At 47.8% G+C, this 16,045-nt stretch overlaps 6 protein-coding genes and 1 non-coding gene; 4 read left to right on the forward strand and 3 right to left on the reverse strand.

Moving 5' to 3' along the window:
• Positions 1 to 1,648, forward strand: CNAG_00440 (cyclin C). XM_012191327.1 has 3 exons: positions 1 to 423; positions 486 to 882; positions 935 to 1,648. Exons 1-3 carry the CDS (start codon positions 75 to 77, stop codon positions 1,503 to 1,505), a joined length of 1,317 nt encoding a protein of 438 aa, XP_012046717.1. The 5' UTR covers positions 1 to 74; the 3' UTR covers positions 1,506 to 1,648.
• On the reverse strand, positions 1,549 to 3,698 carry CNAG_00441 (inosine-5'-monophosphate dehydrogenase). XM_012191328.1 has 6 exons: positions 3,404 to 3,698; positions 3,274 to 3,342; positions 3,069 to 3,224; positions 2,350 to 3,018; positions 1,896 to 2,297; positions 1,549 to 1,838 (listed from the first exon to the last, which is right to left on the reverse strand). The coding sequence occupies exons 1-6, from the start codon at positions 3,616 to 3,618 to the stop codon at positions 1,715 to 1,717; spliced, it is 1,635 nt and encodes a 544-aa protein (XP_012046718.1). The 5' UTR covers positions 3,619 to 3,698; the 3' UTR covers positions 1,549 to 1,714.
• A 1,169-nt stretch (positions 3,699 to 4,867) lies between these two features.
• Positions 4,868 to 7,108, forward strand: CNAG_00442 (cyclin). XM_012191329.1 has 3 exons: positions 4,868 to 5,518; positions 5,573 to 5,878; positions 5,929 to 7,108. Exons 1-3 carry the CDS (start codon positions 5,413 to 5,415, stop codon positions 6,795 to 6,797), a joined length of 1,281 nt encoding a protein of 426 aa, XP_012046719.1. The 5' UTR covers positions 4,868 to 5,412; the 3' UTR covers positions 6,798 to 7,108.
• Positions 7,109 to 7,255: 147 nt separating this feature from the next.
• On the reverse strand, positions 7,256 to 9,390 carry CNAG_00443 (hypothetical protein). XM_012190924.1 has 5 exons: positions 8,852 to 9,390; positions 8,697 to 8,789; positions 8,515 to 8,639; positions 7,614 to 8,446; positions 7,256 to 7,559 (listed from the first exon to the last, which is right to left on the reverse strand). Exons 1-5 carry the CDS (start codon positions 9,089 to 9,091, stop codon positions 7,312 to 7,314), a joined length of 1,539 nt encoding a protein of 512 aa, XP_012046314.1. The 5' UTR covers positions 9,092 to 9,390; the 3' UTR covers positions 7,256 to 7,311.
• Positions 9,391 to 9,517: 127 nt separating this feature from the next.
• Positions 9,518 to 10,558, forward strand: CNAG_00444 (hypothetical protein). XM_012190925.1 has 6 exons: positions 9,518 to 9,879; positions 9,933 to 10,023; positions 10,086 to 10,101; positions 10,177 to 10,193; positions 10,243 to 10,261; positions 10,319 to 10,558. Exons 2-6 carry the CDS (start codon positions 10,016 to 10,018, stop codon positions 10,409 to 10,411), a joined length of 153 nt encoding a protein of 50 aa, XP_012046315.1. The 5' UTR covers positions 9,518 to 9,879; positions 9,933 to 10,015; the 3' UTR covers positions 10,412 to 10,558.
• Positions 10,536 to 11,780, reverse strand: CNAG_12058. Its single transcript, XR_001045345.1, has one exon. It is a non-coding gene; the product is annotated as a hypothetical RNA (non-coding RNA).
• A 26-nt stretch (positions 11,781 to 11,806) lies between these two features.
• On the forward strand, positions 11,807 to 16,025 carry CNAG_00445 (hypothetical protein). XM_012190926.1 has 6 exons: positions 11,807 to 12,135; positions 12,338 to 12,538; positions 12,635 to 12,716; positions 12,867 to 13,087; positions 13,144 to 14,755; positions 14,808 to 16,025. The coding sequence occupies exons 3-6, from the start codon at positions 12,663 to 12,665 to the stop codon at positions 15,702 to 15,704; spliced, it is 2,784 nt and encodes a 927-aa protein (XP_012046316.1). The 5' UTR covers positions 11,807 to 12,135; positions 12,338 to 12,538; positions 12,635 to 12,662; the 3' UTR covers positions 15,705 to 16,025.
• Positions 16,026 to 16,045: the final 20 nt, after the last annotated feature.

Raw genomic sequence — 16,045 nt, forward strand, 5'->3', positions numbered from 1 at the left:
TTTACATTGTATCTATCATCTTACCTGTCTAGTTGATCAAAGAGCAAAGACACACCAATAAAAGCTGCAGTTAGATGTCTTCCAACTTCTATACCTCCTCTCATAACCGCTATTGGCTCCTGACTCGGCCGTCTCTTCTGGAATCTCGTCAAACAGACCTCAAATACTGCACTTCTCGCCAGCTATATTGCCTCTTCATCTTCTTCTCTCAGCTCATCCAAAAACTCGGTAAACGCCTGTTGCTGAGGCAAATACCGATAGCCACGGCATGTGTGTTTTTCAAGCGGTTCTACTTCAAGAACAGTTTGTGCGAGACGAATCCATATTTAGTGCTCGCCGCTTGCATTTATGTGGCAGCCAAAGTAGAGGAGACTCCGGTACATATCAAGAGTGTTGTAAGCGAGGCCAAGTTGGTTTTCCATGGTGGGATTCTCCCTTTGGATTAATGTGTTACATTTGCTGAAGTCAGGCGATCAATAAAATAGAACACAACATCAAAATGTTCCCTGCTGAGACCAATAAGCTTGGAGAAATGGAGTTTTATCTACTAGAGGATCTCGATTTCCACTTAGTAGTCTTCCACCCATATCGGGCGTTACTTCATCTCACCGGGAGGGAGTCTGCAGACATGGGAAGATTTGAGAAGTCTAGAGTTCAAGAAGATATGGAAATACGGAAAAAAGAAGGAGATGCCAAAAAGATGCGAGAAGAGGAGGCGAAGAAGGCCAGCAGTAAGGGACAGCAACCAACAGTCGGACAGGCGCTTGAGAAAGAAGGGGAGCGCCTCGAAGAGACTGAGGAGACCAGGATAAGGCGTCTAATGAGTAGAGGGACAGGCGAAGGTGTGATGGAAGTGGACGAGGGTGTTCTGCAAATATCATGGTGAGTGTGATTATTGACATCAATTTGACATCTATTTGATACGTCCCAATAGGTTCATCCTCAACGACTCCTATCGCACGGATGCGCCTCTGCTATATCCTCCTTATATAATCGCTCTTTCGGCAATATATATCGCCTTCTGCCTAACATCCATGTCGAATTCCTCTGCCCGCACCCGTGCGTCTTCCACTCAGCGGCCGGAACTCTTGCAATCGATTTCGATCAATGAAGGATTGAATTTGCTCCCACCGCCTAAAAATGCCGCAGAGTTTCTGGCTGGGTTTCAAGTCAGTTTACCAATGCTTTTTGGTTGCGTGCAGGAGATTATTGGACTGTATCCCGTATGGGAGGCATTCGAGCCAACGGTGATGAGGAATTCCCAAGCACAAGCCAAGGGGGGAAATGCAACAGCGCCTGTCGCAGCTGCTGCAGGTACAAACCCCGGGCAGAATGATTTAGCCCAAGACAAAAAGGAGAAGTTCGGTTTGGAGGAGGCTGAATCACTGGTACGGAAAATGATCGAGGAAAGGATGATAGATTTAGGTCATCCAGACAGTGGGGGTGTTGAAAAGGCTGCAGGTACCGGCCCGTCCAATGTAGCGGGTAAGAAGCGGGCAAGATAGCATAGGTCATGCCTTGATCATTTTCAAGTGCACAATACATTGCTTGTCATATTAAACCATAGCATATTGTATGAGACTATATTAAATTATAATTATGAATGCCAAAAAGCCATTGCATGCGTACATGTACACTTTCAAATAATCTATCTACATAAAACGTCCATCCCGAAAACCTGCTCCTATCTTGTTACTCCCACATCTCTCTATGTCTAGGCGAACAATCTCTTGGTGTAAGAGTTCAAGCCGTGGACGCCGCCTTCGAGCTGAGCGGAAGCGGTTCGAAGTTCGAACCTCAAAGAACCAGACCGAGCGCAAGAGTGAAGTTCGGAGACACTGGTATTCTAGTCAGCTATGATGACGATGACGTTCACCAGCAATTGACCAACTCACCTCTTGATACCGGCATCCTGGAGAGAGTGTTGCAAACCAGTGAAAAGGTAGGGCACGAACTTGTTGATGCTTCCCTTGTCCGCTACATCACCAGAGACACCCTGGGCAACCTTGACGGCGTCAGCCTCGGAGAAGTATCTGGCAGTGGCAGCGTTGTCCAAACCGAGGATAGACCTCTTGCCGGAAGCAGAACCTCGCTGAGTGTGCTCCATGGCCTCAATGGAGCCCATACCTCGGTAAACCTTAACTCGCTTGCCCTCGTGGTAGAAATATTCTCCGGGAGACTCAGTGGTGCCAGCAAGAAGACCGCCCATCATAACGGCAGAAGCACCAAGAGCAAGAGCCTTGGCGATGTGACCAATGTTACCAATACCACCGTCAGCGATACAAGGAATCCCAAATCTGATTATATGTTAGTAATGAAGGTGATACAATGTGGCCAGTCAACACTTACCGGCTGGCGAACTCCGCAACGGCGTACACAGCGGTACCTTGGGGCCTACCGACGGCCATGACCTCTTGGGTGATACAAATGGAACCGGAACCCATACCAATCCTCAAGCCATCGGCACCGGCAGCGATCAACTGAGCAGCTTGTTCCCTAGTAACGACGTTACCAGCAATGACGTCGATCTTGGGGTAAGTCTGTTTGATCCACTTAATGAACTCGATCTGGTAGACAGAGTTACCTTGCGAGGAGTCGAGTACAACAACGTCGAGGCCAGCCTCAGCAAGAAGCTTGAGCCTGTCTTTGTCACCTGGTCTAGTACCGATGGCAGCACCGCAGTAGAGCTGCTTGCTCTCGGGAACTTTGCTGGCGTAAGGATAATTCTGGTTTTTGAGAAGGTCAGAGCGGGCGACAAGGGAGACGAGATGGCCGTTGGAGTCAACGATAGGGAGCTTGCCCTTTTTAGTCTCACGCAAGAGACTGTTGGCCTTCTCGAGAGTGATAGGCGACGAGCCGGTGACAACTTCAGTAGTCATAACAGACTTGATGGGAGTCTCAGCGTCCTGAAACTGAACGTCCCGACCAGTAACAATACCAAGGAGCTTGCTATCAGGCTCGCCGGTCTCAGTGATAGGAACACCGCAGAAGCCGAACTTAGCCTTGATCTCAAGGACGCTGAGGAGGGGTAAGCCTGCTGACGCCTTTTGGCATAAACATATACTTACTCCCCGACAGTGGCATCCGGACCCAAACAGAGAGGGTCAGTGATGAAACCATTCTCGTATTTCTTGACTCGTCGAACCATAGCTGCTTGTTCTTCTGCAGAGCAATTGTGGTGGATGATACCAAGACCACCGTGAAGGGCGAGAGCAATGGCCATTCTGTCTAGAAGTCAGAAAATCCCCGGACGAGACAAACACCATGTCTCACCGATCCTCAGTAACGGTGTCCATAGGAGAAGAGAGGAAGGGGGTGTTGAGAACGATGTTCTTGGTAGCTCTGTGTATCCACAGCCATCAGCACAAAATCACTATTATTTCGTCCACGGAGAAAGACCCACTTAGACTGCAGAGAGACGTCAGATGCGGGGAAGTTAATGTGTCCAGGAAGGACCAAGAAGTCATTATAAGTCAAACCACCATTCTTCCTGGAGTCCATGAGCTCCTGTAGAGAAAGACCATCGCCTCGCGGGTACTCCTCAAGATGCTTGAGAGCATCGGAGGGATTGAGGAGGGAGTCAGGGCGAGGAGGGGCGTTGGGGTTGGTTTCAGGCATTATTACAAAGTCGTAGGGGGGGGTTTCTAAGGAGAAGGTACGTTTAGTGGGATTCTGTGAAAGATATCCAAGATTAAAATTGTTCTGGAACGACCAAAATGGATGACCAACCTTCGACTCCGCCACCACAACTGCTGACGCGAAAAAAAAATTAGCATATGCTGACGTGTCTTTTATTAATTACTTCTTTGCTTGTTGTTGAATTGCTTCTTGTTGATGCTGCGTTCTATTATCTTCTATTTTTTCTTCTTTCTTAATTACTTATCCTAACTTGTTTTGCGGCGGTGGGACGGCGGATGCTTCCGCCATAGGTATACTACGTAATGTAGCGGTACAAGCAAGTCACTTTCTTCGTTCGTTTTTGATTGGACCAACAACAGCAAAAAAACAGAGGGCAAGCAACCTTCAAACAAATTTCCAGCAGTGCACAGCTCGCACTTGCAGAGTAATCAAAGCCATCAATATTCAAGCAAACAGCATGACATTGTACCTGTAGCGCTGGAACTGATTGGGAAGAAAGGGATACAGAAAGGAGAAATGAAGAATAGAAGGACAGATGGACACAAAAAGAGACACCGATCGAAGACCGAAACCTAAATAATTTACAGATCATACGTGACAGAAGAAACGAAGAAGGTAACTAACTATAATCAAAAAAAGAAGCCCGAGTCAGAAGTCAACGCGGAACGCGGAATCCAGGAACTCGGAATAAGTAGTACTAGTAGTGTGGAAAGTGGGACTCTTTCACTTGCTCTTTTCGGCTTTCGGCAGCTTATTGATTTCTTCGTTACTTTTAGTTACAGAAGTTTTTATTTATTCTTTTGGAAGCGGAAGTGTCCTTTCTCCTGCTTCAGCCTCTCCAGAAAGATCATTGTGGGAACGAACGTCAATTAATTAAAGATAATCACTGGGGTCCAGTCGCCATGGATGCAGACCGCAGACCTCACTCCACCCGAAACCGGAACCCGGGAAGGGCAAACGGCAAGCAAAGAGGTTCCTGTGAGGTGCCTTAATGTATTAATGAGGTAAATGCCCAAAATGGGAATTTTTGCTTAGTTTTTTTGCTTTGACCTGCCCCTGCTTGCGTCATGATTTCCCTATCCGGAGAAACGGCCCGCTTACAGTACAGTCAGTACAGTCGGAGGCTCTTTTTTACCCGTCCTGACAACTGAATTTAAGATTCTTGAGAATTGAGGAGATTTCATCGTCTGGTTCTCAGGTGGCCCCTGGCGGCCCAAAAACGGATGCTGCGGCCCAAAGCGAAAATTGCCTTTTCTGTGACAAAACCTTACCGCAATCCGTCCGTAGTCCCTGACGTTCAACATCCCTGGATCTCCTGCTCTTTCCCGATGTGATCGCTATCCGCAGATCAGGTTCTCCAGCCTCCAGGTTCGAGAATTCTTATCGTATGCACCCAGAAGGGCAATACGCTAGATTCAATCCGGCAACGTCCAATATGGACGCATTGGGTATTACTCAATGAGTGCATCCGAAGTACCATGCAATAGCATTTACAAGTTTATATCTAGCTCTCCACTTTTTTAGCAAACTCCATTAATCTCCTTTTTCCTGTTCTCTCTGCACCGCGCCCCCTCAAGCCCCAACTGTACATAGGTTTCTCTGGACCCTCGGCAATCCTCTTTATATCTTGTGGCTTGATTTCAATTAGCCCATCCACTACCTCGCCCACGACTAGCTCTCAATCTATATATCTTCTCGATTTCTCAAGCGTCTAGGCAGTGCCAGACTTTCGCCTGCATTCTCTGCTCTACCGACAATCATTGCGACTCAACTATGCCCTCTAGAAATCCCATTCACCCAGCTTCTCTCTGTCGTCTCTCGACTCACAGTAAGCCTCTTGTCGACTGTCTCCGCACTCGGGTCCGATCCGAATTTTTAGGTAGGTTATTCTATATTATTGGCTAATTTAGTTACTGACGAGAAGCTGTCATAGCTCATGTGGCTGAGCAAACCTGTTCTGTCATTCGCATCTCCCCCTCTGCTCCATCGACACCTTCTACTTCATACTTGCCCACTCCGCCTGCCAGCCCAAGCCGCGAGCACTACGATGAAGACGGCAAACCTTCTGAATGGTGGCAAGCACCAGAGGGCACTGAAGACGACTTAGATGCCGATCTTCCAGACCTGCAAGAGTTCATTAGGGGTCTGGTTGTGCAAAGTAACGTGCAAATGCCTACACTAAGTGTGACACTTGTGTACCTTGAAAGACTCAAAGAGAAATTGCCCCCGGTTGCCACAGGTGAGTTCTTTCAGTGTTAAGAGTTTGGATAGACATTGATAACCCATCAGGCATGAAATGCACCCGTCACCGAGTGTTCCTCGCTGTTCTTATTTGTGCGGCCAAGTATCTCAATGACTCTTCACCCAAGAACATGCACTGGCAGAAGTACGGGAAATTTTTTTCTCTCGCCGAAGTTAACCTCATGGAGAAACAACTCCTTTACCTGCTGGACTACAATCTCCGAGTTGAGGAAGATGAACTTGTTAGGCATCTCGAGGGGTCCGGCCCGTCTGTTCTCGCACCTATTGCGCCTTCGGCTCCTACTTCCGCACCTGTTCAGGCTGCGCCTGATTCGATTACAATTCCTGCTGTTATCCCTAGGACGAAGACACCTCCATCTGCCGTTTCACGTCTGCGCACGGGCCCCAACAAGTCTCGCTCTACCAACTTTGAGCGGTCCTTCAACCCTACCGCAGACATCGCAAATCACCATTTACGCCCTGTCGACCTCCAACGCAGCCGTACAGACGAAAATATTGGTTCTTCATACCGACCACGCTCTTATCGACCTGCTCCTATCCATATTCCTCGGGCAATCGTCTGTTCTTCAAGTCCTGGCAGCACAAGCTCCATTACTTCGAGTGTGCTTTACGGTGATATTCCAACTCCTGGATTAGGAAGAGATTCTAGCGATGCGGGCGATTCACCCCATGCCGCTAGGACGCCAGATGAGGGCAGATGGGGCAAATATGGCTACGGCGGTGTGCCGGTCTCCATCTCTGTCTCTGGCAGATCATACAATATGTCTTGTGAACCAACGATTGTGGGCTTTAGCTCTGCATCTCCTGATACGTGTGTGAAATCACCTATAAGCACAGAGAAGCAGCGAGAAGGACTTTTCAAGAGGGCTGGGAGGACGTTGAAGAGAATTATCTAAGTTTCGGTATTTGGGACTTTGGTGGCGCTTGCCGTCTGCTGGTCGTTCCTTTTATTATAATATTCATCATTGGGGGTGTTGTATATCTAGAGTTGTGTAATCTCGTATCATTTGTCTGGCATTATCAGTTACTAAGGCGCTAGACGCCCATATTCTATATCGAGTAGTATTGCATCTGAGATGTTAAATACGTGTCGCATCTTGAAACATAGTATGACCTACACGTCCGTACCTCTTGTCTAGTAGCTATTGTTACTGAACATGTGGACATATTGGCAATGTGAAACTATTAAGCTTGTAAACTTCCAACAAACTTCTCGTACACCATAACAGAACTAAGAAATAGAGAAGAAACCTAAAATAGTACTAATGATATCTATGCTTTAATATTTATATGTTAACTCGCCTCTCTTCCCGACCTTTCAGCGCAGTCATTTCAACTGCTTGGGCTGCCATCTGAGCGTGAAAACAATAATACATCTCAAATACAGTAAGTGAACTAGCGTTTCTCCCTTCAGACCTTTCGATGATCATTTTTTAACATCAAAGCTGCCATCGCACTGACGACGCTCAAGGCGCTTAATACAACCCATATCAACTGTCCCTCCAAGACACGCTTGTCTACCGATAATGCAAATAATGCCGATGATGAGCCAGGGCCAATCGCTCGCATGAGAGAGGAGACCGCTTGAGACCAGCCGTTGATGGCGCCCAATGAACGACGATTCGGGGCAGCGTCGTTGACCATAATAAGGTTACAAGCTGACGATAACGTGAGTGATAGACAAAAGAGACCAATCAACCGATCGTGCGTACCGAAAGCCATATTCCCTATAGCATATAACCCCATGCTTCCTGATAAACCAATCCAGACCCATACATCCCTCTCACTTCTCGCCATGACATTACACAATGGCAAAAGCACGAATGCAGGTATAAAGAGGATTACCAGCACCTTGTACAATTTAACTGTCCCAATTCTTTTTGAAAGCCATGGAAATGCGAACAATTGAACAGCGATGGTGCTGACACCTCGTATGGACATGGCTAGGCCTATTTTGCCAGAAGAAAACGATAATCCTCCTGAGGGGACCGGCGTGAAGCAGAATAGAGGTAGAAGGCCCAGGAATGAAATACCTTGAAGCTGGAGAAGACCAAAGGAGGTCATTAGGGCGTTGATATCGGGCGTTAGCAGGTCACGGAAAGATACCGGTGCGTCATCTTCTTGGTCATCTATATCCCTAGGAGGAATCCCTGTGTTATGGTGGTCGGCTGCACCTTCCACTCGCGTGTCACCTTCATCTGTAGACGAATAATGCACGGTGGTATGTGGATGTGCATGAAGAACTTGAGATCGGGCTTGTGATTGACCTTCGATTTGCATATCCTTTGCTTTCGGAGGCAGCGTTTCCTCCATCCATATCCAAGCGACCAGTCCGCTCACCAAAGGAAAGATCGCAGCGACTAGGCAGGGAAGTAGGTAAGGATACCGATCCAAAATGGGGATTGTCTGACCCAATTTGGGATAGCGATCTGTAATGCGTGGAAAGTAACCTCCTATAGCGGATGCTAAAATGGTACCGATAGCCATTGAAAGAGGGAAGAAAGAGAAAGCAACAGACTGATTCGTCTCGTCGCATAGTTCGCCACTACATTGATAAGAGCAAATGAGTCGTCATCAAACACAAAATGGCCAGACCATAGTAAAGAGGCTTACATGACGCTTTTGAGTACCGCAACATTACCGTTTGCTAGCCCATTGATCACCCTTGTCAAGACCATCATCGGAAACGTCGTGGCAAAGCCAAAGAGGACTGAAGACAGCGCCGCTCCAGCACATCCCTACGAAGACCTCATCAGATTCCGTGCAATAATGGTCTAACAAAAAGGGCAACAAACGATCAGTAGTACAGGCTTTCTCCCCCATCTATCACTAGCGGCTCCCCATTGAAAAACCGTCAGTAATTCAGCAACGGCAAACATGCTTTCAATCTAAGTCAAAAGCCGTAATGCCAGATTAATCATCCGCCTAGTCAAGGTTGGGAAGTACTCACAAGGCCGGCGTAGAATCCAGTCTTCCTCGGGTCGTCTACAACCCCAGTGTCCAGTAGCATCTGATTGATGTAGGGAAAGCATGCCATGAAAGCGATTGGCTCTGTGACCCGAACGAAGCATGCAATGAGAAGCTGTAACTTCGGTAAGGGCGTAGTATGCGATCGTTCTAAGTTTGCTGATGGATCTTCTTGAGCTTGAAGAAGATATTCTCTTTCCCTGTTGATGGCTTTTGTTGGCATGATCGAAATGAATGATGATGCGAAGTCAGGATATGGTCAATGAAAAGATAAAAGAGACGGGACCAAGAACGAAGAAGAATTAAAGTGTCGCAGTCGAGAACCAGAATATATATATATAGAAATGGATGTAGAATCATGATGCTGCCGTTATGGCGGACTATCACATGCACCCTGCTTAATGTCTTTACTTCAAACGAGCAATAATATGACAATATGAACATCATCCCGAAAGCACCGACATTTTCTTGCAGCGTAGTGTAGTAATTGAGAGGAAAGCTGGAGAGCTTTCTCAGGCACCGGCGGTCGGAAGGCATTTCGCCGACGATTGACCGCCGGTGGCCGGTTCGGGAGTGGAGGCAAGCAAACCAGGACCGTCTCGAAATGAAGGAAGTTACGTTACGAGTAAGAACTGCTGGTGGCCGTAGTCGCCGTAAGTATTATTAGCAGACTAATAATAGGCTGTTGTGAGTTAACGATTATCACGAGTATCATACACCATTACTAGTCCCTGGGAGCAGTTTCTCTTCTTTGCTGGGGCATTGAAGTTTTTAATTTGGCTATTGGTTATTGGTGGAATTGAAGTTCTAATGTGGAGGTAGTGCTGGAGAATAATATACGAGCGAAGAAAAGAAGACAAAAGCAAAGGCAAATGAAATAGTTTGTCTTATCATTTTGAAGTGATGGTCCATTGAAAAATAGAATAGAATTGGCGTTGTTCGCTCGCTGAGAGTCCAAAACAATCACCGCGATAATCGTCAGGCACGAGAGCGTGCAGCACTGAGTTTCGAGTGAGTGTTCCTTCCAGTCTGTCTGTTCATTTCTGATATACATATCATTGGAGTAATATCATCAAATCTGTGCATTCGTATGTCTCCCTTACCTGCTTAATACGCGAAGTCTTCCTCAGCCTCACCAAGTATCAAAATGAACAGGTGAGTGTCGGTTATTGCTCGTTTCATGAGAAGATACCGTCGTACTGATTAACTGTTGTTAGAATGCCAGTTGTGCTTGTGAGTCTATTATTGCTTGGTGAGAAGTCAAGAAAAAGGAGGAACTGGTCCTGACTGAAAGCTTATTCCGTTTAGAACATAGATGAAATCGAGTAAGCAATAGCTCCCTCACACCGGCCAAGGCTAATGCACTCTCCCAAGGTATCTCTTGGATCAGCTGGTACGTCTGCCAGAGTACTTAGGGTATGATTCCTCAGGAATCTGACAGGAAATGCAGCCTCCTCCTGATAAGGACGAAGATCCATTAATTACCAAGCTTCGAGAAAAGCTTAAACTCTCGTTACAAGAAGTGCGAAAAAACGCCGAGTAGACATGACAGAAAATACAGCATGACAGCAGAAGGAAGCATGATGTCGACCCTGGCTATCTCGGAAGGACCTGTAATTTAGAAGTAGATAGAGACCATGAGTTGAGAGTTGATCATGTCATAAAGCATGCATTTCAAGTGCTCCAATACTCACATCAAACATTTTCTTAACTACCAAATTTGCAGTAATCTTCAGTCGACGTTTGCTAATTGATCATCATTGCTGACCTCTTCTTCGCAGTCATGTAAGGGAAGGAGAGGAAAGAAAGAGCGTAGTTTAGCGGAGGGAAAGAAGCAGGCCAAAGAAAGAGATGGAGGAGACAATAGGGATGCTTAGGATTATTCGGAGGAGAGAGGAAAAAGAGAGGGAGGAGGGGGAGAGAAGGAAAGTAGCGGAAAAAAATCAGAACAAGAGGGGCCAAAAGATCAGAGACTGAGACAAAAAGGGGAAAGGCTGATCGAGAGATGAAAAATATCGGTCAGCTTAAAGATTTATTTATAGGAAAGATATGTAAAGAGTTTGAAAGAGCTCTTCCGTCTTATAGACGAAATGAGATTCAACTTTCATATCCTCACTACTTCTCTTGGTGTCTTCTCGAAGTTCCCATGCGAACTCATTACACTTCACTGGGTTTACAGCTTCCAAGTTTCTCGTTAGATTTAATCGTGGTTAAGCGTCCGCAGAAGCAGCAAAAGCTTTCTGTTCGAGAACAGTGGCGCGGCTACATGGCATCATCCGGAGCTTGTGTCTCATTTTGCCCTTGAGCCTCCATCGATCCAAGCAGTCTTTATTCTTCTGCGAACAGTGAACGGCCTTCAATATTATGCAGCCCTGTCGGTCTGTACCGAAAAACCGAAACGTAACTCGCACACGCTGAATGGCCTTACTCCGAGTAGCAAGTGAAACGGATCCTACCATACAAATCTGGATGTATTGGCTGAACTGTTTAACGGGAACAAACGTCGAACAGAAGGCAGAGCGTGCAGAAAGCCTATCGCAAAGATCAGCGGAGTGTCAGCATTATTAAAGAGATCAATCGATTAGCCAAGTGTATACGACCGCGCAGTCCACAAACTGAAAGCACAGCACACACACGATACATGACGCGTCGCGTCGTCGGTATCAATTGCGATAGTGCCACATGAAAAATGCCGAAAATTCGCGATTAACCAAGTTCAACGGCGTCATACTACTTTACCGGTAACCATGTGGAAATATCCGGCTGCGGCAACCAATCAAATGGCTAGGAGCTTGGTTGGCGAGGCTCGAGAGCCTGTGCGCTGCACACGCGGCAAAGTACCGAAGGGAGAAGGGAAAAAGAAGAGGAAAAAATGGACTGGAAAAAGGGGAAAGAAGGGCGGACGGAGCAATAAATGAATCACCTGGGCTCAACTACGGCGTGCTCTTCCTCTGTCTTTATTAACGTCACCCTTGCGAACTTGTCCGCCACTTGCCATCTGCGGCGTTCGCCTCACATCGTGACAAGATTCCTTTGGGCGCTGGGCCTTAGAAACTGGGCTGCTGCGCTGATTAGTGGTGACGTTTGACCCTTAGCGAGAAGCGAAACTTGATTGAAAGCAGCGCTCGCGCCCTGTGTTCGCCCTTTCTCTGGATTTGCACTGTATCTCAGCATTTCCACCTGGACATCTCCTATAGTTACACATCGCTGTTCCTCACACTCCCCTTCCGAGCCTAGACCGTGCGCATCTTTGCGGATCGACTACTAGTGAGTCTAGAGTCTACTTGCATTAACCTTAGAACCTTCCCACCCTCTTCCCTCCCCTCCTTCCCTTCTCTCTTTTTTTGCCACCATCACATCATCCTCCGCCCTCCACGGCATCTTTGTTTGGCTCTCTCTCCTCCCATGCGCACGTCCCATACTCCGTACCTGCGCCTGCTGACGCACTACGCGACTGTGTCCGCCATAGATCATAGATCCTGTCGCCTGTAACCTCCCCTGATCACCACGCTCACAGACCTCGCAATCCGCACCGCTCTTCCGCCGCTACACCACCCTCCCGCATCCGCAACCGAAACGACGGCGTTGCCCCTTCTCTCCCTCACAGCCCCGCCGTTCACCGTAGCCAATCGATCTAATCACACGTTATCTCATTATCAGTACCTATCATGTGAGTCCTCTATATATCACTTGATGCGATCACTTACGCCGCGTCGCGTATGGCCATCCTATGCATGCAGTAACGCTAATGTTGTTCTTGATGTAGTGTTGAGCGTGTCGCTGCTCCTCGATCAATGATGCAGAGCACCAACGCGCCTGTTAACGGTGGTGTTTCCCAACAGTGGCAGGTGAGTCCTTTACTCTCATATACCTCGGTCTCTACTGTTGATCTAATTTTGAGTGTAATCGCTGACGTGTTTTGTTTCCATTCTTGTCTCTTTACTCATTGATTATGCCTCTTTTTTGTTATGGTCTAATCCATCACTCTCTCGACGCAGTCGGCCATGCAGAGCATGTACTCAGGTGCCCAGCAGAGACCTACATCCAATCCGAAGCCCTATAACACTTCGGATGCGAATGGTATGCCTGCCAAGAAGGACGATGCGAATCAATCCCTGTACTCTGTCAACACAGAAAATGGCTATCCCGCGTATCAGCAGCAAGGGTATGGCACGCTTGGAGGATTAGGACAGTATGGATATAATAGTACTGGACTGGGGTGGGTGCCATGTGGCTAAATCTGGAAGTAACTTTGTTGACGTGGACGTACTGCAGCGGCCTGTCAGCAGCGTATGTTGGAGCAACATCATCAACAGCTGGCGCGACAAATGGGCGCAGAACATCTGGTCAGAGGATGATGACCCCGCCTTCTCACCCCTCTTCAGTCGCAACAAACACCTCCCCATCTGCTCGATATTACACTGGTCAAGAAGGTGAGGCAGGCCGTCATGCTTCACCCTATCAACCCGCTTCAGCACCCCCTCAGATCCTCTCTCATCAGTTCAACACCATGACCAATTCACCTCAAACAGCCCAAGGTTACCCCCAATATCAGTACAATCAGCAGTCACATCAACAAAATCCAACCCAATGGGGGGGATATTCTACGTACGGTCAGTCACAGAACCAGGCTCGTAATAACATGTCGGGGCGATTGGGCACGACATCGGCCATCCCGCAAAATAGTGCGCTGGGGGACAGTTCTGCTCGACAGCAACCTACGTCGATGTACGATTACACCACGCACGCCCTTCAACAATGGCCTGCCTCTGAGCTGTCGAAGGTGCCGAGCGCTCACCAGAGCTCATGGCAGAATACCCAGTCCTTGTCAAGACTGACACAGGCTCAATCACCAGCCCTTGGCCAAACGCAACCGCCATCTATTTCCCAACCCACTACATCAACATCATCGACACAAAATGCGTCACCTGCTGTCCCTCAAGGCGGCTGGCAAGGATACTCCTCTATCCCTAACATACCTCCGCATACACTAGGTGGAGGACATTTGATGAGTGGACAACCGTACGGCTGGGGACACATCCAGCAATGGGGTGGCTATTATGGCGCTCAACAACCACCCCAGGCGCCCCAAGGGATCCCAGCTCATCGACCTCCATTGAACAACTTTCCAGCTGCCAGCACCAGCTCTGCGCCTGCAGAATCTCTCCCTACTGGGCGAAAGAGGATGAGCAAGGATAAAGGCAAACCGGCCAAGGAAAAGGAGGAAGACAGAAGTCATTTTGAAGATTATCATGGGTTGGGTAAGCGCTCTGCGGAAGCCGCGGCGGAGGAGTTGCCTAATGAAGATAAGAAAGAGAGCAAGAAGAAGAAGGGTAAGGAGGAAAAGGAGAAGCCGGTTCCCAAAGCCAAGTCTCATCTGCATCCTCCAAAGCAAGCACCCTCGTCATGGCAACTTTTTTTCGCCGATGAACTTGCCAAAGCCAAAGCAGCTGAACCCGAGTCTAGATCCCCAGGCGGTACTTCACATCCACAGAAACTTAATGTCGCGCAGATAGCTAAAGAAGCTGGCGTGGCATACGCGAATCTCAGTGAGGAAAGGAAAAAATATTATGCTGAGCGTGTTAAGGAGCATAGAGAAATTTACGCGAAGGAACTGGCAGCTTGGCAAGCAACATTAACTCCTGAGGACATTCGTGCTGAGAACGCGTTCAGAGCCCAGCAAAGGAAAGAAGGAAAGTCGCGCAAGGGAAATATCAAAGATCCGAACGCGCCAAAAAAACCCCTCAGTGCCTATTTCTTGTTTTTGAAGGCTATTAGAGAGAACAGCGATATCAGAGCTCAAGTTTGGGGAACCGAGGCTGAGACTACTAAGCAAAGCGTTATGGCGGCTGAGAAATGGAGAAGTTTAACTGATGACGAAAAGAGAGTAAGTCGAGTCTGCATGATCAGTTGGCTTCCTATTCTAACAGGTGTTACAGCCTTATCTCGAACAAGCGGAACATGATAAGCAAACCTACGAGACTGCTCGTAAGCAGTACGAAGAAGATTCTGCTGCTCGCGCTCGAGGTGAAGACGTTCCGATTAGAGCTGTGGAAGCACCCGCTTCGCCGCCTAAGCCTCCTGCATCTATTTTGAGATCTATCCACGGAGGGCAAGCGTCGGCTACCAAGTCCTCTCCTTCTGTAGCAGAGTCTGTACCTCATCCTGCGCCTCATTCAGATCTTGAACCAAGCATCACCTCCCTCGGCAAGTCATCCTCGCCCAACCCTGCCTCTGAACCTACTCTTGCCCAGTTTCACACTTCACCTCGCTCCATCCCTCATTATGACGCCTCACTCGAGGTGGATGACTTCCGAGGATTCTCTGATCCCCTTAACATGGATCTGTCGGGTTTGGACGGCATAGATGTTGGATCTATGGAAGTAGATGCTGGTGGCGACAGTGAACAACCGTGGGATGAGCTACAAAAGCTCATAGGCACAGAAGATGTGTATAGCTCAACAAAGCTTCAGCCTGCAACGCATATCGTACCTGACGCTTCAGCCACAACGAGAGTCGCCCCTGCTTCTGGATTTGAAAGCTCGGACATTTCGGTCGCGCCATCCTATGCTGAAGCTAAGAACGAGACGCAGCAGGAGGTTTCCTTGAATGGAACCCCTGAGGGAAACACGAATGAGCCACAAGTACGCCATATAGCAGAGGCAGCAGAGGGCGAGTTGGCTGTGCTTCCAGCTCTGGGCGAAAATACCGTCCAGAAGAACCAAGGGGTTTTAGAGGTCATGGTTGGAGCAGGGGAAGCCCAAAGGCATAATAAAAGCATATCAACTGAATTAGGAGAGGCGGCAGCCGATGCTCCAGCGGTTGACGGTGTGTAAGATGGGACTTTATGGTTTATAATATGTAACGAAGGGTTTAGGTGGACCAATATGTAGAACAAACACGTTAGCTTATTAATCATATCCTTAACATAGTCATATATTCATATCAGATTCAACATTATTGCTATACGGCGAATAGGAACATACATTGATGGAGTATTGTTGTTTTATCGTCTTAATCTTGCTTTCCAACACATGGTACATCTATCTGTATTATTTTGTAATATGGCCATGAATGGTGGACTCGTTAATAGACCGCCCCTTTATTGAGCAAATCCATTACGGCTATATATATTGCCACATGCTCATGGAATCGTGGACTCAGACATTTGCTCATC

Source organism: Cryptococcus neoformans, chromosome 1 (assembly GCF_000149245.1).
Source record: "Cryptococcus neoformans var. grubii H99 chromosome 1, complete sequence".
Classification (NCBI taxonomy): Eukaryota; Fungi; Basidiomycota; class Tremellomycetes; order Tremellales; family Cryptococcaceae; genus Cryptococcus; species Cryptococcus neoformans.